The 27,746-nt window shown below is 35.3% G+C and overlaps 2 protein-coding genes across 2 annotated transcripts; both read left to right on the top strand.

The window, feature by feature from the left end:
• Positions 1–19,119: 19,119 nt before the first annotated feature.
• LOC127148971 (uncharacterized) lies at positions 19,120–22,535 on the top strand. The gene is made up of 5 exons (XM_051083407.1): positions 19,120–20,559; positions 20,655–21,172; positions 21,345–21,629; positions 21,701–21,806; positions 21,903–22,535. Exons 1-5 carry the CDS (start codon positions 19,120–19,122, stop codon positions 22,533–22,535), a joined length of 2,982 nt encoding a protein of 993 aa, XP_050939364.1.
• Positions 22,536–23,502: 967 nt separating this feature from the next.
• On the top strand, positions 23,503–26,847 carry LOC127148904 (uncharacterized). Its single transcript, XM_051083334.1, has 7 exons — positions 23,503–23,695; positions 23,781–23,870; positions 23,947–24,054; positions 25,738–26,016; positions 26,105–26,185; positions 26,269–26,530; positions 26,622–26,847. Exons 1-7 carry the CDS (start codon positions 23,540–23,542, stop codon positions 26,627–26,629), a joined length of 984 nt encoding a protein of 327 aa, XP_050939291.1. The 5' UTR covers positions 23,503–23,539; the 3' UTR covers positions 26,630–26,847.
• The last annotated feature ends 899 nt before the right edge of the window (positions 26,848–27,746 follow it).

Below are 27,746 nucleotides of genomic sequence, written 5' to 3'. Positions count from 1 at the left end.
TGAATCCATTGATAGTTGGGAGCAGCTTGAAAGAGACTTTCTCAACCGTTTCTACAGTACCCGACGTATTGTTAGCATGATAGAGTTAACTGCAACCAAGCAGCGAAAAGGTGAGCCAGTCATTGACTATATTAATCGCTGGAGAGCATTAAGCCTTGACTGCAAAGATAGATTAACCGAACTATCAGCTGTTGAAATGTGCACTCAAGGAATGCATTGGGGACTCCTGTACATCTTGCAGGGAATAAAATCCCATACCTTTGAAGAGTTAGCAACCAGAGCTCATGATATGAAGCTAAGTATTGCTAATAGAGGAAACAATGATCTTTTAGTCCCAGAAGTTAGAAAAGAAAAGAAAGAAGTGAAGAGCACCCAGAAGGTATTGAAGGGTGCTACCAAGGAGGCTATGGTCGTCAGTACGACCCCTTTGAAGCTTGTCTCAAAGGAAAGAAAAATGGAAAAACGCCAAGACGAAGGCGAAAAAAGACGTCCAACATTAAAAGAGAGGCAAGAAAAAATTTATCCTTTTCCAGACTCTGACTTACCTGACATGTTAGACCAACTACTGGAAAAACAATTCATTCAACTCCCCGAATGTAAACGACCTGCAGAAATGGGGAGAGTAAACGATCCCAATTACTGCAAATATCATCGGGTCATCAGCCATCCCGTTGAAAAATGTTTTGTGTTGAAGGAGTTGATTCTAAAGTTAGCTCTAGACAAAAAGATCGAGCTTGAACTTGATGATGTGGCACAAACAAATCACGCCGCAGTAATCATACAGTCAGATAGTAGATTGTCTGCTATAGGGAGTCTAATCCAATTTGGATCGTTGGAACCTGTTGTTATATATTCTTCACTGGAGGATTTACAAAATAATGACTTCCGGGCTGATGGCCCCAAAGAAGAAGAAAAACAAGTAGATAATGTTGAGGAGGGATGGACGCTGGTAACGCGTCGAAAGAAGTGCAAGCAAAGTTTTTTCCAAAAAGAATCCAGCTCGTACCGAACATACAGGAGCAAGGGTAAGTCTCAGAGAAGAAACACAAGAAAGAACCTGAGAAAGTTTTTACCGATTATTGAAGAAAGTGAGGGGCTTTCTCGACCACGACGACCGATAATTCTAAAGGACTTCTTCCCTAAAAACTTTCCAATGAAAATAGTCTCGTGTCATACTACCAGCACGATGGAGGAGGACGCTTTCCCCTTAAATGCAATGAAGGAGACACCAAGACCAGAGGATGTGCTTCCTTTAGGCATAAATGATTTGTTGTCACTATCACGAGAAGTTAAGGATACAATCATCGAGATATTAAAAAATGATGATGTCTCGACTACTGTTACATCACCAACGAAGGCGTGTGATTCCTGTTGTATGCCGATATCATTCAGTGATGAAGATTTGCTACTTGGGTCAAAGCTCCATAATAGACCTTTATATGTGTCAGGATACGTTCGGGAGCAAAAGCTTAATCAAATTCTCATAGATAACGGTTCCGCCGTCAACATTCTGCCCAAGTAAACAATGAATCAATTAGGTATATCAGTAGAAGAGTTATCAAATAGTAAACTGGTGATTCAAGGCTTTAATCAAGGAGCACAACGGGCAATAGGCACTGTTCGTTTGGAGATCGTCATAGGGGATTTGCAGGCAAGCACAATATTCCATGTGATCGATTCGAGGAATACTTATAAAATGTTATTGGGACGTCCATGGATACATGAAAATGGAATAGTAACCTCCACGCTTCATCAATGCTTCAAATTTTATAAACAGGGAATTAGCAAGGTTGATGCCGACTCTAGGCCATTTACAAAGGCTGAGTCTCACTTTGCTGATGCAAAATTTTATACAAAAAGTGAAGACGTGAGTGAAATTATATCAACTGAAGTTCCAGTGACTAAGGGCACTTTTAAGAACGAGCAAGAAATGATCACAAGCAAGAAATCAAATAAAGAGAATGCACTTAATAGTCAACAAAATGGTGAATCGACGATCGAAACTAAGTTAAGGGCGCCAGAGGCTGAAAAGATAGCAACCTTACAAAAGGAAGTCTCAAATCCCACTGTTTTACGTTATATTCCTTTGTCCCGACGTAAGAAGGGAGAATCACCATTTGCAGAATGTTCGAAAAACCTGACGGTAAAAAATACCGAGATATTAAAGGAAAATTTCGCCGCGCCGCTTACCAAGATAGAGAAAGGAGAAGCAAAAAAAATTGAGAAAAAGGACTTAGAAGCATACCTTCCAGAAAGACGAACAGTGGAGGGATTCGACCCAAAGGCATATAAGTTGATGGCAAAGGCGGGTTATGACTTTACAACTCGTACTGAGCTTAAAAGCGTGAAAATAGTTGACGAAAGGCCTGAGCTTTCCCCTACTTAAAAGAAGCTTCAGAAACAAGGATATTCTATACCTAATTCCAGAGCTGGAATTGGATATCAGTCTTCTGAACCAGTCCAAATAACTGGCAAAGGAAAAACAAAAGTTGCTAATACATGCCACATTACAGTTGAAGAAAGCAAAGATTCTAAAGAGGGCAAAAAAGATAGAAGTCAAAGAAGTTCAGTTTTTGATCGCATTGCTTTTTCTGCTATACGTCCTTCAGTCTTCCAGAGGGTGAGTACATCGATAACGAAAGACAGTAATCAAGTTTCAACCTGCAGCTCCACTCGACTTTCTGCCTTTCAAAGGCTAAACACAAATGCAAAGAAAGTACAATCTATAAGCCCAACTCCGACCACAAGAAATTCTGCCTTCAAAAGGTTGAGCGTGTCAGTAACAAGAGGCCAAAAGAAAGCCTCCATATCCGTCTCAAACAAATCTAGCTTAGTGACAGGAGACGAGGAAATTCGCAGTACATTTCCATCGAGAATGAAAAGAAAGATGTTCGTCTCAGTAAATACAGAGGGTTCATTGAAAGTAAAGCGACATGATGTTGTTTTTACTCGACCTGAAGATAATGAACCAGAAGAGGAAGTAGATGTGGCAGGTTGCTGCCATGTTACAATATAAGAGACATCTGAGCATGATATATTTGAAGAGGATGCCGAAGCGACTCCGTTATCGCTTGAGGATGGGGGTCAATCAACAATTGACGAGTTAAAAGAAGTCAATCTTGGTACGAAAGAAGAACCTCGTCCAACCTTCATAAGCACCCAACTTTCTGACAATGATGAAAATGAGTATGTGAACCTACTCAAAGCATATAAAGATGTCTTTGCATGGTCATATAAGGAAATGCCTGGACTCGATCCAAAGGTGGCCGTTCATCGCTTAGCGATCAAACCAGAGCATCGGCCAGTCAAGCAAGCCCAACGACGATTTCGACCAGAACTCATTTCTCAAATCGAGGAAGAGGTAAATAAGCTCATTGAGGCTGGATTTATTCGTGAAGTCAAGTACCCAACATGGATAGCTAATATTGTTTCCGTAAGGAAAAAGAATGGCCAACTACGTGTTTGTGTCGATTTTCGCGACCTAAATAACGCATGCCCAAAAGATGACTTTCCTTTGCCTATCATGCAAATCATGATAGATGCAACTGTAGGGCATGAAGCTTTATCTTTCATGGATGGGTCGTCAGGATATAATCAGATTAGAATGGCTCTAGATGACGAGGAGAAAACAACATTTCGAACTCCAAAAGGTATATACTGATATAAGGTAATGCCTTTCGGATTGAAAAATGCAGGTGCTACATACCAGCGCGCTATGCAAAGGATCTTTGATGATATGCTGCATAAACACATTGAATGTTATGTTGACGATCTCGTAGTCAAGTCCAAGAAGAAATGCGATTACTTGAAAGACCTGAAGCTGGTACTTGATCGCCTCAGAAAATATCAACTAAGAATGAAACCTCTCAAGTGTGCATTTGGTGTAACTTCAGGGAAGTTTTTGGGATTTATAGTGAGACATCGCGGCATCGAAGTTGATCACTCAAAAATTGATGCTATCCAGAAGATGCCAAGTCCGATGAACCATTCCAGAGACTAATGAGGAAGGATGCAGTCTTTGATTGGGACCAATCATGCCAAAATGCATTTGATAGCATAAAGAAGTATCTGCTCAACCCTCTGGTCTTAAGTGGGCCTGCAGCTGGAAAACCATTAATATTGTATATTGCAGCTCAAGAGACTTCGCTCGGGGCATTACTTGCACAAGAAAATGATAAGGGCAAGGAATGTGCACTCTACTATCTAAGTAGAACTCTGACAGAAGCTGAATTAAATTATTCTCCAATTGAGAAAATGTGTCTCGCCCTCTTCTTTGCAATAGATAAACTAAGACATTATATGCAAGCCTTCACTATACATTTGGTGGCAAAAGCTGATCCTGTCAAATATATCTTATCAAGGCCAGTCATCTCGGGACGCCTCGCGAAGTGGGCTATTATACTCCAACAATATGATATTGTATATATCCCCCAAAAAGCAGTGAAGGGCCAAGCATTGGCAGATTTCCTGGCTGATCATCCAATTCCATCAAATTGGAAGTTATGTGACGACTTACCTGATGAGGAAGTATTGTTTGTTGAAAGCATGGAGCCTTGGATCATATTCTTTGATGGTGCGGCACGAAGAAGTGGAGTTGGTGTTGGCATTGTCTTCATTTCTCCTGAGAAACATATGTTGCATATAGCTTCACACTCGGTGAATTGTGGAGTACCAAGCCTTTATTATCGGCCTCCAAATTGATTCAGAATTTGGGATAAAGTGCATAGAAATATTCGGTGATTCGAAGTTAATCATAAACCAGCTCTCTTATCAGTACGAGGTAAAGCATCAAGACTTGAAGCCTTACTTTAGTTATGCTAGAAGATTGATGGACAGATTCGACAGCATAATATTGGAGCATATACCGAGATCAGAAAATAAGAAAGCTGATGCACTTGCAAATTTGGCCACTACTTTAACAGTCTCGGAAGATATACCAATAAACATTTCCCTTTGTCAAAAATGGATTGTGCCTTCAATTGAAAGTCTATATGAAGAAGCTGGTGTGATATCTGTATATGCAATTGATGAAGAAGATTGGCGCCAACCCATTATAGACTATTTGGAGCATGGAAAACTTCCCACCGATCCTCGACATAGAGCTGAAATACGTAGAAGAGTTGCGCGATTTATTTATTACAAAGACACACTTTACAGACGCTCATATGAGGGACTTCTGCTGCGATGCCTAGGAAAAGAGGAATCGACAAAGGCCTTAGAGGAAGCTCATTCAGGTATTTGTGGTGCCCACCAGTCTGGTCAAATGCTCCAATATCAGTTGAAGAGAATGGGTTCCTACTGGCCTACCATGATCCACGATTCGATGCACTTTGCGAAGTATTGTGAGGCTTGTCAATTCCATGCAAATTTTATACATCAACCACCAGAGCCGCTCCATCCGACGATAGCTTCATGGCCTTTTGAAGCTTGGGGACTCGACCTGGTTGGACCTATCACGCCTAAATCATCGGCTGGTCATTCTTACATCCTTGCAGGAACTGATTATTTTTCCAAATGGGCTGAAGCCGTGCCATTAAAAGAAGCAAAGAAGGAAAACATTGTAAATTTCGTTCAGACACACATCATTTACAGATATGGTATTCCTCATCGTATCGTAACTGATAATGGAAGACAATTCCCTAACACTTTGATGGACAAGCTATGCGAAAAATTTAACTTCAAACAGTACAAGTCTTCTATGTACAATGCTGCAGCAAATGGATTGGCAGAAGCATTCAACAAAACTTTGTGCAGTCTGCTTAAAAAGGTGGTCTCCAAGACAAAAAGAGATTGGCAAGAAAAGATTGGGGAAGCATTGTGGGCCTACAAAACTACCCATCGTACTCCTACGGGTGTTACACCTTATTCCTTAGTTTATGGCGTTGAAGCAGTACTCCCACTAGAAAAAGAAATTTCGTCCTTGAGAATGGCGATTCAAGAAGGGCTAACTACTGAAGACAATGCTAGATTACGCCTTCAAGAGTTAGAAGCACTTGACGAAAAGAGACTAGAAGCTCAACAAGCACTCGAATGTTATCAAGCACGAATGTCAAAAGCCTTTGACAAACAGGTAAGGCCCCGATCATTTCAAGTTGGTGATTTAGTGCTCGCAGTAAGAAGACCTATTATCATGACAAGGCATACGGGAAATAAGTTCACACCTAAATGGGACGGACCCTACATTGTCAAAGAAGTTTTCACGAATGGAGCATACAAAATCATCGATCAAGACGGATTACGAATTGGCCCAATCAACGGCAAATTTCTCAAGAAGTTTTATGCCTAATCCAGTTATGTAAACAAAAAATAAATAAATAAATAAATAAATTTTGAACTACGTCATGACTTGATCCCTATATTATAAAAAGGGAACGTAGGAAGCTTAAAGTTCACTTTAAGTCCAGTCACATGTATTAAAAAAAAAGTCACGTTTCATTGTTTGCTCATATGAAAACATGGTAAAATAAATGTAAATGTCTATATATATATATATATATATATAAAATCCTTCTGCATTATAATTCAACAAAAATCTTCACATCTACAAGGTTTGCAACAAAAAAAAAAGGGGGGGGGGGGCAAAGGGGGCATAAATCAAAGCCTCCACTTGAAGTTCTTAAATTCTTCTCGTGCAGCTTCCATGCTCTGGCGAACCGAAGCTAGTGCCTCGATCGCTTCCTCAGTAATAGCAGGGGTGCTTTCAAGGGTATTGACTTCATCCTGGAGCTTGGCAACTTCTAGTTCTTGTTGGTCTATGGCCTCCGCTTTTTCACAAGATAAAATCGACAATTGTTCAGACTCAGTATTTATGCTCCGAAGTCTCTTCTCCAGTTCCTTCCTTTCTAAAGATAACTCTGCGGTTCTTTCCTGAATAACTTTGGCATCTCCTCGTAGTTGTTTCACCAAAGTCAAAGCTTCCTTGATGGCAGATGTCTTCTCATTTAATTGACGAGTTTTGTCCGTCGACAACAACTATTCAGAATATGAAGATTTCACATCGTAAAAATTGTCTACCCTCTTAAGGTAACTATTTAGATACTCTTCAAGAGAAGTCAGGCCATCCGCATGGATCTTCTCAATCCCCTAGAGAACCATCGCTATTTCTGGCCTAAGTCTTGGGATATATTCAAAAGGAGTTTGCATGATCTTATCTTGAATATCCTCCCACATACATAAGGCTGTTTTCTGGAAGAAGTTTGAAACCACCTTTTCACCAACCCACTGAGAAGGTTCAGGGTTTCTCGCAGTCTGTTTATTAAAAGCGCCTAATGGTAATTCAGAAAGGGGAGCACGTGCTGAGCTAACTTTTTGTAAAGATGCTTTAAGACAGACACCTTCTTTGGATGAAGGGCTCTCAAGGTCTTTTCCCCCCACTGTCATCTTGCCTCGACGAATCTCCTCGAGAAGAGCAGATGGGCGTAAGGATTGTTCAGCCGGTTTATTGACGGGAGTTTTCGAGGTACCAACTTCCTCAAAGGCTAAATCAACTGCGTGAGGTCCCGTCAAAGATTCATCACTGTCTGGCTCTATAAGTCCTTCAAGATGATCGTTCAATGGGGACTGCAGAAGTAAACAATTAATAAGTCACTTACGAAGAAGATGGACAAAACAAAAAAAAATTTAGAAGGGAAAACGTGCAAACCACTAGTGGAACATCAGGAACTTCCAAAGCACTTAAACCCCTTTCGTTAGGATGATCACCTGATACCTTCGCTTTCTTCAAAGGTCTCTTCCAATGACGATCACTTTTGCTGCTATCGCTCTCATCTTTATGCTCCTTTACCTCCTCCTCAAGATTAGGAGCCATCGCCTCAACCAATCGAATTTCTTTCCCACCTAGGTTTCTCCCTCGGTTCTTCGGTAGTCTAGACTGTGAAGGGGGAGGAATGGCACTACTCACCAAATGGTGTCTATTATCCTCAAAATAGGTCCCGTGCTTCGTGGTCCACCAGTCTGTAAATCGCTGAGTCACATGCTTGCAAGGCTCTAATGAACGGGCGGGCAAGTATAGCTCGGATAAAGTATTACGCCTCGTACATATTCTCCAGTGATATAATATATTATCGAGCGTGATCGCAGGTGGCATACCCCCTATATCATTAGGAAGGTCTTGGTAAAAGCCAAACTGTCGTTCAAATTTATATGGACTGTATGATGTTATGATCCAGGTATTTTCGCAACGAGAGGACAAGTAGCAAGAACACATGCTTACGGAATATGACATTTGCAGAAACGATGAATCATGGGTATCAACCATGCGTTCATGTTTACTTCTGTTCTGAAGATTAGCGTGCCATTGAATTCTCGCACCATTATGGATCAATTCGCGTGCCTCATATTCGCCAAAATAAATGGACCCGCCTTCGCCTGAAAAGTTAGTCATCTTGGGACCTCGAACTTCCGTGGGAAGTGGATAATGTGTACCAAAATAATGGGCTAACCAGCCATGGACGTAATGCATGGGAAAGTGAAAATCCATGCGTCCTATCGGATTGGAGGCTTTGGTTATCAAACCTAGCCCATGGTATATGTTCGCCAAAACTGGAACTGCAAGACTATAAATAGTGCAAGCGGCCATTAGGCTTGCAGCCCTAAATACTCCAGGACGAAGAAACGATCCTTTCTGAGGAAATATGAAAAGACACAACCAGCAAGATAAGAAGGCAGCTAAATACGTTTCATCCTTCAAATCATCCTTGATTCCAAGTTCTGCAAATAACATGCTCTCCCTAGAAGACCACTCATGAGCTTGGATCTTCGAACCATCAGGGTTTTGAGTAGATTTGGAGCGCGACGCCTTCTTTTGCTTTCGTGTTGTTGGCTTATCATAGCTCCTAGATCCAAGATACCAGAACGAAATCCAAGAGCCAATAGTTACTTGGGAGTCATTCTTAGAAGATGCAGATCGATCATTCCTCTGCGTACAAACTATTGAGTAATACGCCTGGAAAAGATATTGGCAGGTCGTCGGAAGACACTTCGTCTTGTCCCGTGATGTGGAGGTCAATTCTTTAAAAGAAGGGATCCTTTCCTCGTAGAAATCTCCCTTAATGGGAAGACCCCCAAAGGACCATAAGTCCCACAAAGAAATGGATAACTCGCCGTCATAGTATGAAGAGTATTAGTCGAAGGACACCATGCTTCACAAAATGCTCGAACAACATCACTGTTGCGATCATAAGTGTACAAAGAAGCTGTTACGACGCCATATAAACGAGTACTGTAAAGAAGTCGTGTATTTCGACCAACTACAAGCTCCAACCACTCCCAATAACAGTCAGTAAAGCAAAACTCTCAAGGGACCTTGGTTACAGTACCCCAACGTGTTTGACCTTCAATTAAACGTTGTCCAAGAGTGAGAGCTCTGCCAGAATTATGAGCCTCATTGTGGATAGAAGATTGCAAGATCCATGCGCTTTTTCCTTCAGACAAAGGTATCTCCATGAATAATCTGGGAAGAATTGAGTTGTTGTTTAAGCGTGGCCAATGATCTGCAAAAGCGCCAGCCCATGGCTTCTCCACAATGAGACTAAGTCCATCTTCTCTGGGTTGATTTCTGTCAGAAAGTATTACGAGATGTCGAACTCCAGACAAGAATCGTTCTGTGAAGTAAACCATCGTCTGTAAAAGAAAATCATCACAAGCAAGTTAGTGTCGATGACATTATCTTGGAACAAGAGTATATGAAAACAAAGTTGACGAATCAGCAGGGCGTCATGATAGAGTTGCATCGTCTATCACGAACAAACTCCAGACATCGAGGAATCAGTAGGGCGTCATGATAGAGTTGCGTCGTCTATCACGAACAAACCCTAGGCGTCAAGGAAGCAACAGGGCGTCATGATAGAGTTGCATCGTCTATCATGAACAAACCCCAGAAGTTGACAAATCAATAGGGCATCATGATAGAGTTGCATCGTCTATCACGAACAAACCCCAGGCGTCAAAGAAGCACCAGGGCGTCATGATAGAGTTGCATCGTCTATCACGAACAAACCCCAAGAGTTGATGAATCAGTAGGGCATCATGATAGAGTTGCATCATCTATCACGAACAAACCCAAGGCGTCGAGGAAGCAGCAGGGCGTCATGATAGAGTTGCATCGTCTATCACGAACAAACCCCAGACGTCGAGGAATCAGTAGGGCGTCATGATAGAGTTGCATCGTCTATCACGAACAAACCCCAGGCGTCGAGGAAGCAGCAGGGTATCATGATAGAGTTGCATCGTCTATCACGAACAAATCCCAAGCGTCGAGGAATCAGTAGGGCGTCATGATAGAGTTGCATCGTCTATCACGAACAAACCCTAGGCGTCGAAGAAGCAACAGGGCGTCATGATAGAGTTGCATCGTCTATCACGAACAAACCCCAGGCGTCGAGAAAGCAGCAGGGCGTCATGATAAAGTTGCATCGTCTATCATGAACAAACCCCAAAAGTTGACAGTCATAGAAGCAGGGCATCTAGGAGATCTAACTTCATATATACTCGCATGAGATCTCCATTTTTTTTCTTTCTTTAAAAAAAAAGAGAAGAAAAAAAAATTCGTTAATAGTAAACAAAAAAAATGGAACCAACCTTTGATAGAGCTTCTGGTTGGTGCGAACATGAAAAAAAAAATTTAGGTAAGCTAGGGATAAAAAAAAAAAGAAAAAGAAAAAGAAGGGATTAACAAATAAATAAATAAATAAATAAACGAAAAAGTCTTTCTTTTAGAAAAGGGTAAAAATATTTATATATATAGAAAACAAAGAAAAATTAAATAAAAAAAAGAAAAGAAAAGAAAAGAAAAAGAATTATAAATACATAAATAATAGACTAAAAAAAATGGCGAACAAAGTGGAAAGTTAACAAAAAGGGAAGAAACTAATTTTAAAACAATAATGATAATAATAGCAATAAACATTTATGAAAAAAAATAAAAAGTAAATTTTTTTTTTATAGAGATCATATATAAAAAAAAATATTAAAAATAAAGGTTGAAAAAAAAAGAGAGAGAAAAATCTTTCTTTTAGAAATTATAAAAAAAAATGCGTTAAAGAAAAAAAAGAAAAAAATAATTATAAATAGATTTTAAAAAATAAAAAATAAAAAATAAAGAGACAAAAACCCTAAAGTCAGCCGCCGCCCCCTCCCCCCTCTCTTCTCTCTATTTCTTTTCTCCCTTTCTTTTTTCTTTGCACCTCTGCTTCTTCTTCCTTTTTTTTTTTCTTTCTTTCTCCTTTCCCATTTTCTTTTTTTCTTCCTTCTCCTCTACATCTCTCTGCACCTCTTCTTCTTCTTCCTTTTTCTCTCTTTTTTTTCTTCTTTCTTTCGCCGCGTACTAACAGAGGCGTGCACCCGACGAAATGAAAAAAAAAAGAAAACCAAAAAAAAAATCAGCAATAAAAAAAAAACAAAGAAAAACCGTTTTCTTCTTCCTCCCTCTTTCACAATAAATAATGTGAATGTTGTGCCTCTTTGCATATAGTCTCAAGTATTTATAGGGACTAAAAATAAATCATATCAAGGATTGTTGAGATTTAACATTTAAATCGTTGAGATTTAACATTTAAATCGTTGAGATTTAACATTTAAATCGTTGACATATTCATCTAAAACATTTAAATTGTTGAAATCTTCATCTAAATCTTGAAGAAGTTTTTCTTTAAATCTTGGAGAAGTTTGAGATTTTATTTATTTATTTATCTTTTTTTTTCTTCCGTTTTTTTAAATATGTATCTATATATTATATATAAATAATAATAATTCAAAAGAGGAAGATATATATATATATATATATATATATATATATATATATATATATATATATATTTATAAAAAAAAAGTTAAAAAAATGAATGATCGTCATTCATATACACATTTTTATCTTTCTTATTTTACCTTAAATGTTAAATTATGGCGGAATTCAATAAATAAGTACTAATTTTACCTTCTCCTATTTCTCTTTTACACTAGAAAAAAAAAATTAACATATAGAGTCGATAATAATAATAATAAACAACGGCTTACATTCATGAATTGGCAATATTCCAATTTCATTACTTTTAAGATTCAATCTTCCAATTACTATTAAAAAATAATAATAATAATAAATTAATTAATTAAATTTCACATAGTGTTTTAATCACTCATATCCAAATGCATAGTGATTAATTTGACATTTTTAATGGGAGCCAAAATCAAGAACAAATCGCTTGTATTTTTGATCTCAGATTATTGTTTTCGAAATTCATCCACTCATGCAAGTGTACGAATCTCGAAAAGGGGACATTTGTTGAGCAATAAATTTTGGTCAATTAAATTCTGCCACGTCATCACAATAAACATTGTGATAATCATAATTCGATTGGGTTTGGATAATTAAGTTTTCTTGTACCCGATCTAATTAAGCCCTAAATATAAATTAGGACAAAAAATAATGAACCAAGCCCGTCAAACAAGTGGGCCCGGACACGAACCTAACAAGCAAATGGGCCCAAGTCCAAAGTGCCAGGTGGGCTTAAGCCCAAACCCAATAAGCAAATGGGCCAAGCCTAAGCCCAACAGACAGATAAGCTCAAGCCCAAGCCCAACAAGCAAATAGGCCAAGCCTAAGTCCAACAGACAGATAAGTCCAAGCCTAAGCCCAACAAGCAAACGGGCCCAAGCCCACCTAAAGCCCATAAAATTTCTCTATAAATAGAGACATCTACATTCATTTGGGAGACCCTTGGGTTGAAAAGAAGAATCGAAACTTTGAAGAATTGAAGACAAAAAAAACTTCTAAAGACTCTCAAGACGTGCAAGTTATCATCAACCTCGAAATCATCCTTCTGAAAGATCAAAGACTTGGAAGATCAAACTTTCCTTGAATTCCAGAAGATTGAAGCTCGAATTGACTTGTAATTACAACTTCTTGAAGAACGAAGACCACAAAGTTTTAAATTTTATTTTTTTGTATTCGAGAGAAAGAATCAAAGGAGTAAATATTAGAGATTGTATCCACAATACATAAATCAATACAAAGTTCGATTCCACGAATTAAATTTCTCCTGAAATCTCGTGTGAACAATAATAATAATAATATCAATAATAATAATAATAATAATAATAATAATAATAATAATAATAATAATAATAATAATAATAATAATAATAATACTTCTTTATTATTATTATTTTTCTCTCACCAAAATCCATAATAAACACATATATTTGTTTAAACCATCATTCTCTCTTCTAAATAAATATATCCTTTCTCGTCCAATCAAATCAACCATCTATCATGAATTATTTTCTTTTCCAAATAAATATAATTATATTTCATCATATAATTAACTTCACTTTTCCTTATTAATTATTTGCACAAAACCATATAATTAATACCATATTCCACAAAAAATTCAAATTATTAATTAAATATATATATCTATATATATATATATATACTCAATTAAATCCAATTCCACCAAAATCAACTTTTCCCTCTAAGATCTCAAATTAACTTAAATCCTCAATTCTTTTTAATCAATCAAGTCTTTTCCAATAAATCACTCATAAAATTCCAACATGAATTATCTTAACCCAACCATTAAATTTTAGCATCAATCTTTAATATAACACCCAAATAATTTAACATAATTAATAAAAACTTCTTAAAGATTTGTGATGTTACATTGCCTTTTCCCAATAATTATATTTCAATATATAATTATTAATTTTCCTTTTAAATAAATCCAATTCCTTTTCTTTTCTTATTTATCCAATCATATCAACTTCTTTTTAGAATCAATATTTATCTTTCTCCAAAATAATAATAATTATTTATATTTCTCCAAAATAATTAATTACTCTCCACAATAATAAATTATTATTTATCAATCTCCAAAATAATTAATTATCATCCACAATAATTAATTATTATTTATCTTTCTCTAAATAATTAATTATCTTCCACAATAATTAATTATTATTTATCTTTCTCCAAAATAATTATCCTTTTAGAAATAATTATATTTTCTAAAAATATAATTATTTTTCTTTTTCTCCCTTAATAAATATCTTTTCTTCAAAAAACAATTATCTTTTCTTTAAATAATTATATTTCAACAAATATAATTATCTTTTCCTTTCATATAATAATTATATATATTTCCACGTATACATATAATTATCAAATCTCCAACAAACTTTCAAATCTACAATTTAATTAAATAACATCCATAATTATTTAATTTAATTCAACTTCAACAACATAAAAAAATCCACCTCAACAAACACCACATGCCAAAACCTCTAATTAATTAAATATTCATTCAAAAAATATTTAATTAATTTCAATCCTCATAAAATCAAATAATTCTCATTAAATAAATTCAAAATAACGCCCAATAAATTAAATCTAATTAAATAAAACTAATATACTCTAAAATTATCTAAATTTTGGGGGCGTTACATATCTAGTGTAGACTTTAACTTTATGTAGAGACGTAAACTTGGATCAAGTTTGAGTACATAGCCCAAATGATCTATAGTATATGAATAAGGCTAGACACCTTATTTCGGGAACACTATGGATGCAACCCGCTTTGTAGCTAGTACAAACGATGTGATTCTGAATCGTTCGTGTAGAGACATGGGAGTGAAGGCATCCTATGTAAAGAGTTTACATAGGACTAGAACCATGAAATAGTCACTTTTAAGTTATAACACCGTTAACTTTATAGATTGACTATATCTATTATGATGACCTAGGTAACTTAATCTTAATCATGAGCGAACTATGAACTTTTGTACAAATGGTATTATCCATAGATCTACATAGATGAGGGCAGCTCAACAGCGCTGGTCCGATAAGCCTCCCATGTCACACCCCCTCCCGGACTACCTGCTAGCTTATACCGAAAGATGGCGTGAGCCGGGACAACGCTTTTCTTTACCTGTATCTGTCGACTCTCACTACAACAAACTGGGCTTTTAATAGCCCTTGAAGATAGCCCAATTTAAATTGGGCTATTGAAAAGAAAAAATGAAAAAGAAAAAGAAAAATTGCTTTGCACGCCCAAATTCAATTTCACGCCCAAATTGAAATTTCACGCCCAAATTGAAATTTCACGCCCAAATCTCTTTTGCTCTGCGCGCGATAGGGTTTTCGTTTCAATCCATTTCTCATCTTTTTTGCTTTCATCTGTGCTTCAATCTGTGCTTTCATCTGTGCTTCAATCTGTGCTTTCATCTGTGCTTCAATCACGCCCAAATTTCACGACGACGCTTTCATCTGTGCTTCAATCGATTTCAACCGACGACGACATCGCTTTCATCTGCGTCTGTTGTCTCTCTGTTCGTCGTCATTGTCTCTGCCCGTCGTCTCTCTATTGTTGATTCTCGTCTCTGCTCGTCGTCTCTCTATTGTCGATTATCGTCATTGTCTCTACCCGTCGTCATTAGCTTTGCAATGAACTGCTGCTGAAAAGGTATATATATCATTGCCTTAATGAGAACAGTTTGACATGAAATGTGTTAGAAGAAATTATTGTTTTTACTTATTATTCTTTTCAATTGGAAGATGCATAGGTAACTTTTCTTGGGTAACTTTTCAATTCGGAGATACTTATTATTCTTAACGGAATTCTCATGTCTGATTGAAGCATTTGATATCTATCTGCACAATTGTCATTTTAGCATCTTTTTCTGCTACTTTATTTCACGCCTTTTCTCATATCTGCTATAGAATGTGCTTGTTTTGTGAGCTTGTATACTTGCTTGAGCTTGTATACAAGTATAGCTTGTATACTTGCCCGTTTAAGATTGTGGCCGCATCATGGCCGTTGCCATCAGCATCTCATTCCATTGCCAGCCTTACCTTAGCCATTCTCCTGCCTAGAAATGAACCATTTTCAGCCCCAGGTTTAGAAAGTAGGTTCCATATTCAATTGGAGAAAGGTCAGATTTTCTTGAACGAAATTCTTAAAAGTTCTGATCTACAACTGGCAACATTTTGTCCTATCAAATCAACAAAGTTAGAGAAATTTATTTAGTTGGTATAGGAACTTAGTTAAATCAGAATAGAATGAATTCATTAATTTGTGATTTTAGGTCAGTTTTCTTTTCTTTTTCTTTACAAAAAGGTGTGATTTTAGGTTTAGTTACTTTGGCCATATACTTTGTAAGTTGCTGAAGAGCTTTGACACTCATCCTCACTTTTTTTACACAGACAAATAAAAAGGAAATATATTGATAAGTTTCATATTGCTTTTCTTTTTTTTTTTCCTTCTCAAAATCAATTTATTTGACAACTTTTCTAAATACTGCTTGATTTATTTTCTTGTTATTTACCATTCATTAAAGGTAAAAACCCAAAGTAAGTTTTTAAGAGAGGAATGATATAGAAGATTATTGGAGATTATCAAATATTGGAGATGTTTTGTTAATATATATTATTTCTTAATGGTTTTTTCTAGTACAACTGTTCAAAAAATCTTTCAGTCCTTGAGTTTTTTCCATTGTATTTATCTCTAGAAAGTACGGTTCAACTTAGCTTTGAGAAATTGTTTAATTTGGTCTTTTGAGTTTCTTTGTTCCATAGGACCCTGTTCCATAAAAGTTCAAATACCAGATTTGGTGGATCTAAATAGATAAAAAGGGTAATTTACCCAGCTCTTATGATAAAAGTCTTGGTCTAACAGAAACTCATCACCATTCTAAAATATATTGTATGGAAAAGGTGGAGCAAATCAAGGTGAAGAAAGAAGGGAGGATTTGAGTATCAGATAATGTTGGTGGTGCTTTGTCCACCAACCATTCCTGGCCTTTGTGGACTCATTATTTTTAGAGTACATTTCTGTTTGGATGGTTTATTGAGGGGGGGCACTACTGGCCAACAAGAGGTAGAAAATTAAGGACCCAAAAGCCTGAATAATTGGCCGTTTCTACTTTTTATTTGTTTGGCATTTGCGTGATTCTCTCTTCCTTTTATGGCACATGAATTCGGCAATATCCTGAACCCTCTCCCCTCACCCCTCCTCACTTTTCGTCTTCTCGCATCTAATATAGGTGATTTGTTGTGATCTCTTGACCCACGTACACACAAAACAAAACCGAGAACATGGTCTATATTCCCTTCTAGTTTACTCACTTTGATATTTTGTTTGGATTTGATTCTTACTTTTGAATTTTGTGTTCCAGTCTTTCAGTTTGAAATTTTTTGTATTCATCCTTGAACTTTGCATCAAAATTATATTTTAATTATTTAAAGTTATTTAAAGCCTTGGATTTGTTATTATAGTTAGTGCTTGGGGTGCAAGCTATTTTAGTTTGGATTATAAATGATGGGTAAAAAATAGTTTACACTTTTAAAGTTAGAAGTGAGTCATAATAACGACTATTAGAATAGAAAATTCAAACATTTGAGTAGGATACAAGTATACAAGCTTTTGTATACAAGTATACAAGTATACAATTAACAGCAGACACACAGTAATGACATAGGCGATAAAAGCTTTTGTCCAAGCTTTCCCTAAAAATGGAGAAAAGGAAAAATTCTACACTTTTGGCTGAAGATTTGATAACATGTTCTACTCAATAAAAATAACATCTTATTTTTTATTTAATATTTTTGGTTCATTTTCTATAAAATGTTTTGAGGTGATTATTTTAGTCCTTTTGTTTTATTTTTAAGAGATGGAAATACATTTTAATTAAAGTTAGGAGGACTAAAATAAATAAAAACTAAAGTAGGAGGACCGAAATATATACAGTAGCAGCTTCAATTTGCTGTTCATTTCCCTTTTCTCCCTTCAACAACTGTCTCTAATAAATCCTAACCTTTTTCTTTCTTTCTTTCTTTCTTTCTTTCTTTCTTTCTTTCTTTCTTCTGTCGTTAAGTCAACAAAGCTAGATATTGATTGTGATGTATTACAATTACTACAGTTTACAACATGTACGATTCTAGAATTATCCTCCAAAGGTTTACAACTTGAATACACATTTAGACAGTAGGATATATATATATGAGCCATCGTTTTAGACTGTGTGTTTGGAAATGAATTTATAAAATGCTTGTTATTAGATTTTTGGTCCAAATACGTAGGATATGCATGGGAGTAATATTACCTAAATCTACTTTTGAATTGACCAATAAAGGAAATGTTGTTAAAATTGATTTTAGACAAATATAAAATCATATAGAACTTATTTTCATCCATTGGTTTGATAAACGAGATAATTTTAGTGGGGTGATTATAAATTATTGTGAAAGAAACAAACTATTCATTCATTAGTTTGGGTTAATGTTTTGATTATTGTTATTTGTTGTTGGCAAGTTAAAATGTTCTTGCACTCTGAAGTTGATTAATATCAGAATTTGAAGTCAAGATGGCTATTAAAATCTTTGCTTGCTTGCTCGTTCACATTAGTTTCCAATCTTCATACTTTTACTAGGTCTTCAACGAAAAAGGTTGGTCTATGATACAGTGAAGGTTCAAGTGGAATAACAATAATAATTAAAAAAAAAACATGCTTAGGACCAAATTTATGGATTTGGATAAAAGAAGGCATCTTTTTCATAGACTTTTTTGGGTTAAAATTTGTCTATTGGGTTAAAATTTGTGTTGGATCAAGTTATAAAAGGACCTTGTCTTAACAGGATTACCTATATATCCTGACCAACCATGATTACCCAACCTAGTCAAGTAGTTTCTTAACAGGACTTTGCCTTGCCTTTTGCTTCCCATGCAAATGGGATTACCTTGTCTCAAAATAATCAAAATATTTATGTTGTGACGATTAATTAATAAGAGTACTATCTATGTTCCTTTTCATTTCTTCTTTGACTTCTTTTCATATTCTTTTTTCTCAAGTAGTGCTTGTTGACCAAGTTATTGACGATTGAATTGGTCATTCAATTAAATGCACCAACATCTCAAAAATGTTCAACAAAGATTGGGTACATTTAAATCGGTATGAAATTAACCAACTTTTAATATTGAGCTAACCTTTAATGCATATTTAACTAAATTAACTTTATTTAATAGTGCTACTAATGAATATATGGAAGGAGCATGGAATTTTCTGCAAGAAGTGAAGAAAAGGAAGCCAAATGCCAACAAATTTTTATGTCCATGTAAAGATTGTAGAAACATGGCACATTGTGATTTTCAAATCATATATGAGCACTTGGTCATTAAGGGAATGGACCCTACATATAACTTTTGGTACCATCATGGGGAAGTATGTGAAGGAGATGAAATGGAGAATGAAGTTGATGATAGTTTTATGTGTGAAGCAACAAACTTCTATGAGAGCACATATATGGGAAAAGAGGACATCATTCATGACAATTCTACATCAAGGAAGGAAAACAAATTTTCGCAAAAGGTGGAAGAGGCAAATACACCATTGTATGGTGGTTGTACGAAGTATACAAAGATGTCAGCAGTTGTAGCATTGTACAAACTGAAAACTTTTAATGGTTGGTCAGATACAAGCTTCACTAGCCTTTTGGGGCTTTTGCATGACATGCTCCCAATGGACAATGTTATTTCAAGATCCATTTATGAAGTTAGAAAATTATTTAAGGAATTTGATTTAGGTTACCAAAAAATTCATGCATGTGTTAAAGACTGTTGCCTATTTAGAAATGAGAATGAAAAGTTAGAAAGTTGTCCTCATTGTGCAAGTTCAAGATGGAAGATCGATGAACGAACAAACCAAATCAAACAAGGTGTGCCCGCCAAGGTATTGAGATACTTTCCTATCATTCCACGACTTAAACGTATGTTTAAAATAAATGAAGTTAGTGAAAGTTTACGGTGGCATTTGAGTCATAAAAGTACTGATGGAAAGATCAGACATCCTGTTGACTCTGTTGCATGGGAAACAATTGATAAAAAATGGCCTGAGTTTTCAATGGATCCACGTAATCTTAGGTTGGGCCTTGCTACAGACGGGTTTAACCCCTTCTCCAATTTAAGTAGTCGATATAGTTGTTGGCCGGTCATGCTTGTTACTTACAATCTTCCTCCTTGGTTATGCATGAAAAAAGAAAACATAATGTTGACACTGTTGATTCCTGGTCCCAGACAACCCGGAAATGATATTGATGTATATCTACAACCCCTTGTGGAAGATTTACAACAACTATGGAAAGGAATACAAGTTTATGATATTGTAGGCAACACACATTTTAATTTGAGATCAATTCTTATGTGGACTATAAATGATTTTCCAGCATATGGAAATCTTGCCGGATGCACTACAAAAGGTAAATATGCATGCCCAACATGTGGAGATAGTACTCGTTCTTATTGGTTGAAACATAGTAAAAAATTTGCATATATGGGTCATAGACGATTCTTGTCAAGGGCTCATCCATATCGAAGAAAAAAAGCATGGTTTGACGGTAGAATAGAAGAAGAGTTACCCCCCAAAATAGCTACAGGTAGTGCAATTTATGCCCAACTTCAAAATTTTAATAATTGTTGGGGAAAACGTGAAAAGAAAAAGAGCAAAAGTCATAAAGATTTGTCAAACCAAAGGTGGAAGAAGCGATCGATTTTCTTCGATCTACCATATTGGAAGGTAAACCAACTTGAAGTTTATGATATATCTTATTACATTTCAAATTAGTATGATTCGAACTATGTCATAAACTATTTGAAACTTTGATTGTCTAGGAATTACCAATACGACACAACTTGGATGTCATGCACGTGGAGAAGAATGTATGTGAGAGTATTATAGGTACATTATTAGATATAAATGGAAAGTCAAAAGATGGGGTTAATGCAAGAAAAGACTTACAACTTTTGAAAATTCGTCCTGACTTGTATCCTCAAGATTGTGGAGGAAGAACTTATCTACCTCCAGCTCCACATACATTGTCGAAGTCCGAGAAAAAAATATTTTGTTCAAGGTTGTACAAACTGAAGTTGCCTGACGGATACAGTTCAAACATTTCAAAGTGTGTATCATTAGATGAATGCAAAGTGATGGGGTTGAAGTCTCATGATTATCATGTGTTGATGCAACAACTTTTACCAGTGGTGCTTAGAGGCTTGCTCCCAAAAGGTCCAAGACATGCAATATACAGGCTATGCTCATATTTTAATAGACTTTGCCAACGTATAATTGATAGAGAGGTTATGTTGGATCTTGAAAAAGAAGTGGTGGACATTTTATGTCTTCTTGAAAGGTACTTTCCTCCGTCATTTTTTGACATAATGACACATTTGGTAATTCATTTGGTTCGCGAAGCCTGCATATGTGGACCGGTTCAATTTCGTTGGATGTACCCATTTGAAAGGTACATGTCTTTGGTCCATTCATAATTATGATTTTTCATGTATTAATAACATTTATTTTAGATACATGAAGGTATTGAAAGGTTATGTACGAAACAAAGCACGACCAGAAGGGTGCATTGCATCATGTTACTTAGCTGATGAATGTGTTGACTTTTCAAACAAGTATTTTAAACAATCAGTTGAGGTAGTGAATAGTCAACAACGTAATGAAGAATACCAAAATGATGTCATCTTAGAGGGTCGTCCTATATCTTCTGGAACTTCAATTGAACTATTCGATGATGTACTTGAAAATGCACATCGATATGTCTTATTCAACACATCAGAGGTGGAACCATTTATAGAGTGAGATATGACCCTAAACAATATTATTAATACTGTAATTTGAGTCTATGAATGATCGTTTATTTGGACAGGATTCATATGAATGAACTCATGGTTTTAGACAAGAGACTAGAAAAAGATTCCAATCTACTTTGGAAGATTCATACAGAACAATTTCCATTGTGGTTGAAGTCTAAGGTGATACTAACTAATTTGTAAACATCCTATCAAACACTGCATATATGAAACTGTAAGATACTTTAACTAACAGGTAGATATGTTTATTCTTATCAGATTGAATTAGATTCATCCGTTGAAGGTTACTCTGAGTTGTTAAAATGGCTTGCGAATGGACCACGAAAGAATGCAATGTCTTACACTGGATACATCATAAATGGGAAAAGATTTCACACAAAGAGTGTTGAAAAATCAACTCAAAACAATGGTGTTGCTGTAGATGCTACAACATTATGTCGATCTAGTGCCAAAGATAAATCTCAAGTTATGGATGTAGTTGCTTATTACGGAGTGTTACAAGAAATCATCTTGTTAGACTATTATGTCTACCAGCTTCCAATCTTCAAATGTGATTGGGCAAATGTTCGCAATGGAGTAAAAGTTGAGGAAGGATTCACTCTTGTTAACTTACATCAAAGTCAAAGCAAGTTTGTACGAGAGCCTTTCATACTAGCCTCACAAGCCAAACAAGTGTTTTACGCTAGAGAAAATGACACTTCAAATTGGTATGTCGTATTAAAAGCACCACCAAGAGGGTTTCACGACTTGGAAATGTACGATGAGAATTATGATGATACTTTGGTTAGTAATGAAAACATAAGTAATGCAGTTGAAGATGTTGATGAAAGTGACGAGCTTACTTATGCAAGACAAGATTGTGAAGGTGTTTTCATTTCAGAAGTTGTTTGAGAAGTAGGTTGAGAAGTAATAGATTTTTGAAGAACCAAAGTGTTCTTATAACTTTTTGGTGTGCCCATCTCAATAGAGATATTGTGAATTAGACTTTTCTCTATATATCCTCTTCTTTTTTCTTCTTTCATTATAGCATTAGACTATTCGTTTTTGTGAAATGTGAATCATTAGACACAAGTATTATATTTTATGTACTCCCTTTCTGTTTTTCTTTTTATGTATTCTCATCTCACTTAAATGAATGTGCTTAACAATGGCTCTTTGTTCTTTATCTTTCAAGATACCATGTCTCTAAAAGTAAAAGGTAAGAAAAGGTCTACACGAAGGAAGCTTATTGGTGATAGTTTGCTTCTTCCAAATGAGGAAAACATGGAAAGTTCTCCCATTGATGTCCACCCCAATACTTTATCACCGAAGCCTACTGACAAGATAGTTGAAGGTAATCCTATATTAGACTCACCAGCTGCTCGAACAAGATTAGCAATTCGTAGGCAAGCAACAACTTTGGCTAATGAGAAAGCAGTTGAAGATCATGTTGAAGATCATATTGAAGAACCTCAATTGGAAACGACAACTTTGCCTAATGAGAAGGCAGTTGAAGATCATGTTGTCGATGAAGAACCTCCATTTGAAACGATGACTTTGCGAAAAAAGACAAGAGGACCTACAAAAATGAAGACAATAGCCGTTGAAAAACAATCAAGAGTGGACATTGTTTTCAATGAATATGGACAACCCATTGGTAATGAATCGGTAGGATTGGCTTCTTTTCTTGGACCACTAGTGAGGGAGGTTGTACCAGTGAATCTTGAGAATTGGCTAAAACTACCAACAAGATTGAAAGTAGTGTTATGGAAATCTATCCAGGTATTAAGTTACTTTATTTTTCTCTAATAAGTTCATTACTTTATTAAGTTACATTATTTTTCATTTCTAACTCTTTTATACTTCAGTCAAGGTACAATGTGGAAGATTGGCAAAAAAAGTTTTTCTTCCAAAAGATGGGTAGATTATGGAGGGCTGGAAAATCTCGTTTAGTAAAACAAATTCGAGATGCCCCAACAAAGGATGCAATTTTGAAGCTAATGCCTGATAATTTACAATCTGTAGATGATTGGATGGATTTTGTGAGTGAGAAGACTAGTGCAACCTTCAAGGTACGTAAATCTCTACTTCAAAACATATACACTTACATTTGAATTATTAATTTGTGTGAAGTTTGAATGTCTTTTATTTGAGTAGTTGAAAAGTGAAAAGTACAAAGCCATGAAGAAAAAACAACTCCCACATACATGTAGTAGAAAAGGGTATGCTCGCTTGGCCGAAGAGATGGTAAAGTTTGTTACTATACTTTAATTTTGCATTTGTATCGTATATGTGGTTTCATTGTATAAATCTCATTTTGTAGAGAAAAAGTAGTTCGGATCCATCTTTGGTCACAAGGGTTGCATTATGGACTAAAGCTCACAAAAGGAAGGATGGACAACCGGTGAATTCACAAGTTGCTGAGACACTTGTATGTCTTCTTTGCAATTTCTGTTCGTATTCTTAGACTTGATTATCGTTATTGAATCTTTTGGTATCTTAATTATATATGTTGTTGGGTCTTTCTGTGTGCAGGAATCTTTAGCTTTTCTAATGATTTTTGATATTCAACCAAAAATCATATGTATTCATATAAACTTTATTCAAATTTTCCACAAACAATCATAACTCTCAATACACATATACACTGTGATTTTCTAACAATGTCAAATAACAAATTCAAGAAAAAGTAATACTCAAAATATTATCTTCCAAACCATCCCATAAACATTTCAAAAACAGTAGAAATTTCTCATCAACTCAAAATATTATTTCAATTTCTGCTGTGTCAAATAACATTTCAATCAAATTCTTCCTATCTTGAAACCCAAGCTTAAGTGGAAATATAAAAATTTAACTTTATTTTTAGAATAAAACAACCAAAATAAAATGGAAAAGGTGTGGGAGTTGGGGAAAAGGTGTGGGAGAGAAATGGAAGAGCATCTTTCACTCTTGTCAATCTCAGAACGAAGACTCAGTGTCAGTACCAAAAGGGGTGGTGGGGGGGAGCATTTGAGAGACAATAGGAACCAATGTGTGTCAAAACCATAGCCTTATAACTTATAGGGTTTTGCCAATTGGGGTCTCTATGAATAATTTAAAAGTGAAAAAACAAAGGCATTGTCATGTCTTTAAACTTACACACTTATCCAATCCACTGACATATATATCATACTCTGTTTTAACATCAACATCTACACACATACCCAAAATTATTCAAACAACTCTTCTTTAATACCTTTTTCTTTTCCCCTCTCAAGAAACCATTTTTCCAAGTTGCTAATTAGGATATATAATGCTTCCTTGTTCCTTGTTCTTGTTGCAACTCATCAAGATTTTGACATTTCCTTTCAAACTATATATGTACTTTACTTTGCACTTTTCTCAGAACACTGACATGTTTCTTTTACTATATCATAATGGTACTACTATCAGTCCATTAACATGAATAGGGGGAATGTTTGGTCTCTTTTTGCTTATAGTACATCTTCAATTTATGTCAGTTTTGACTCTGTTTGCATCCTAATGCTAAGAAATAAGATTGGAAAGATGGGAAATTGCTCATCAAACCCAACCCAGCTATCTTGTTGTGAAAGCTCTAGCCTAGCTTCTTGAGAGCTTGGTGCAATTTTGTGTTGGTGTTAAAATCACTGAAAATGAGAAGGGAAAAAATATTATTTTACTAGCTAGGGGCAGTATTAATCAAATAGATCAGTATTAAAGAATTGTTTGGAGAAAATATTATTTTACTAGCTACTATCAGTCCAGTTGAATTGTTTGGAGATTTTAATCAAATAGATTTCCAAACCTACAACACACCACCAATCAAACAGTATTAAAGAATTGCTGAACATCACTTTGACTAAGTGTAATGTTAGATATGTGTTTATATATTGCTAGAAGTGTATATATATTATTACAAAACAATAGGTAAAAGTTACAAAACAGTAGGTAAAAGTTACAAAACAACAAGCCAAAATACCTACAGTCCACTAAGAATTATGTTACAGTAGCTTACATCTTTAATAAAACAGCAGCTTAAAACAGTAGCTAAAAGTTACAGCAGCTTAGATCTTTAAGAATTGTTAAGGTCTGTTTGTTTATATATTGCTAGGAGCGTATTGAACAAACTGAGGCTGAGACGACAGTTTCAACAACAAACGTGGTTGATGATGCTTTAAGTAAAGTTCTTGGCCCCGATCGTGGTCATGTAAGAGGATTTGGGTTTGGTGTGACTCGTTCAAAACTATCTCTTTTGTCTCACCAAGATCACAAGTATAAGGTTCTTGAAAAAGAATATTTGAAGATGAAGGAAGAAATGGTAGAAATGAAAACAATGAAAGATGAAATGATCGAAATGAAAGCACTTATGTTATCTTATTTAAAGAAACAGGTATTTCTTTTTTTCTTTTACTAACTTAGATTCTTTTTTTTCTCGTAGTAGTTAACTATATTTTTGGTTTCATATGTGATTATCATAGACTGAACCAAGTGAGGAACTTTCAAATGCTACTGCAAGTGTGCTTAAGCGACTAAATATTCCTCCAATGCCTTCTCCATCGGTAAATTTATTTGTAATAGGATGAAAATTGTTTATGATGTCATTATCTTCTTATTCTAGTATCTCATATTTGTCTTTTCACAGAGTATCAATAACAACAGTCAAACTAAGTGCAAGTTATTAGATTGGTATGGCTCGGGAGAGATTGTTGCTGAAGGAAGATGGTCTTCTAATGATCCAACTGCTATGGTCCATCATATTCCTATTGGTCCACATGCAATTAGAGTATGGATTGATGTAGCAAAGAAACCAAACGCATATTTGTGGAGGCCAACATCAGAAATGACATGTATTGAAGAAGCTTTGGGAAGTACAGTTGCATGGCCATCTGATAAAGTGATCATTAGTATGTTGTCTAATTCTAATATTTTTTGTCTACATTTTTTAAAGATTTTCTATACTTGTTTAATTAATATATGTTTTACAAATTTATGTAGGTGAATGAAATGGAGTCGTCTTCACCAAAGGACTAAAGATTGCACACTTATGACGAACTTTGCTTGTAGACTTATGATGAACTTTATTTGTATTTTGAAGGTTAATTTGTGCGGTTCATACATTATTTACTAATATGTGTATTTTGATTGGTAATGTGTATGGTTGGTACATTTAGAATGACTACATTGTTTGGTAATTTTAGTACATTATGAATGGTTTTATAAATTTTTGAGAAAAATGTTACCTATATTTTGATTGGAAACGATTAAATAGCATTATTACTGAAAATCATAGCTATAAATACTATACTGTCGAAAAAGGCTATTATAGTTAAAAATTATAGTTATAAACAATATACTATAGCATCGACAAAATGCTATTATAACTGAAAATTATAGTTATAAATACTATATTATAGCTTCGAAAAAAGGCTATTATAGGTGAAAATTATAGTCATAAATACTATATTATAGCATCGAAAAAAGGCTATTATAGCTGAAAATTATAGTTATAAATACTATACTATAGCGTCGAGAAAGCGCTATTACATATTAAAGATAGCACATTATTTAAGCTATATTAACTTATTATAGCTCTAACGAAAAACGCTATCAAATGTTTTTATAGCAACGTATATAAGCTATATCTTCAAACTCTACGATAGCACTAGTTATAGCTTCGAGAAAACGCTATAAAAAGACCCAGACTTTTAATAACATGGGCTGTCAGGACTCTCGAAAAACGCTATAAAAAGTCTATTATAGCGTTTTTCGTTAGCTATCATTTATGTTATTTCTTGTAGTGTCTACTTAAAACTTTAATGTGATGAACTTGCCAATCTAGTATATAAAATAATATACATGCAACAAAACACAGCGGATCCTAGGCTAGTCAAACACATACATGAAGTGTACCTCGGAATTAACTGATTTCACGAGTAAACCTAAAGACACCTTAATCAAAATATAACCAACAAAAATTTACACAACTGCAACTCTTAAAGCTTATACAAACTGTGGAGTATCTATAACATACAAGAGTGTATATACATCATAACACAACAGACTTTATGCCCAACTCGAAACACGTACTGGCAATCGGTAACGGAGCTTCAGCAGACTAAG

This window comes from Cucumis melo, chromosome 4, assembly GCF_025177605.1.
Source record: "Cucumis melo cultivar AY chromosome 4, USDA_Cmelo_AY_1.0, whole genome shotgun sequence".
Lineage (NCBI taxonomy): Eukaryota > Viridiplantae > Streptophyta > Magnoliopsida > Cucurbitales > Cucurbitaceae > Cucumis > Cucumis melo.
Note: the sequence above shows the minus strand (reverse complement) of the source record. Positions and strands in the feature narration are given on the sequence as shown.

Excerpts from the sequence above, each read along its gene's own strand:
- LOC127148971 (XM_051083407.1), top strand. The coding sequence starts at position 19,120 with ATGGCACATTGTGATTTTCAAATCATATATGAGCACTTGGTCATTAAG. Across the intron at positions 21,173-21,344 it reads ATTTTATGTCTTCTTGAAAG|ATACATGAAGGTATTGAAAG; the intron begins GTACTTTCCTCC and ends CATTTATTTTAG. Across the intron at positions 21,630-21,700 it reads GAGGTGGAACCATTTATAGA|GATTCATATGAATGAACTCA; the intron begins GTGAGATATGAC and ends TTATTTGGACAG.
- LOC127148904 (XM_051083334.1), top strand. The coding sequence starts at position 23,540 with ATGGGTAGATTATGGAGGGCTGGAAAATCTCGTTTAGTAAAACAAATT. Across the intron at positions 23,696-23,780 it reads AGACTAGTGCAACCTTCAAG|TTGAAAAGTGAAAAGTACAA; the intron begins GTACGTAAATCT and ends TTATTTGAGTAG. Across the intron at positions 23,871-23,946 it reads CTCGCTTGGCCGAAGAGATG|AGAAAAAGTAGTTCGGATCC; the intron begins GTAAAGTTTGTT and ends CTCATTTTGTAG.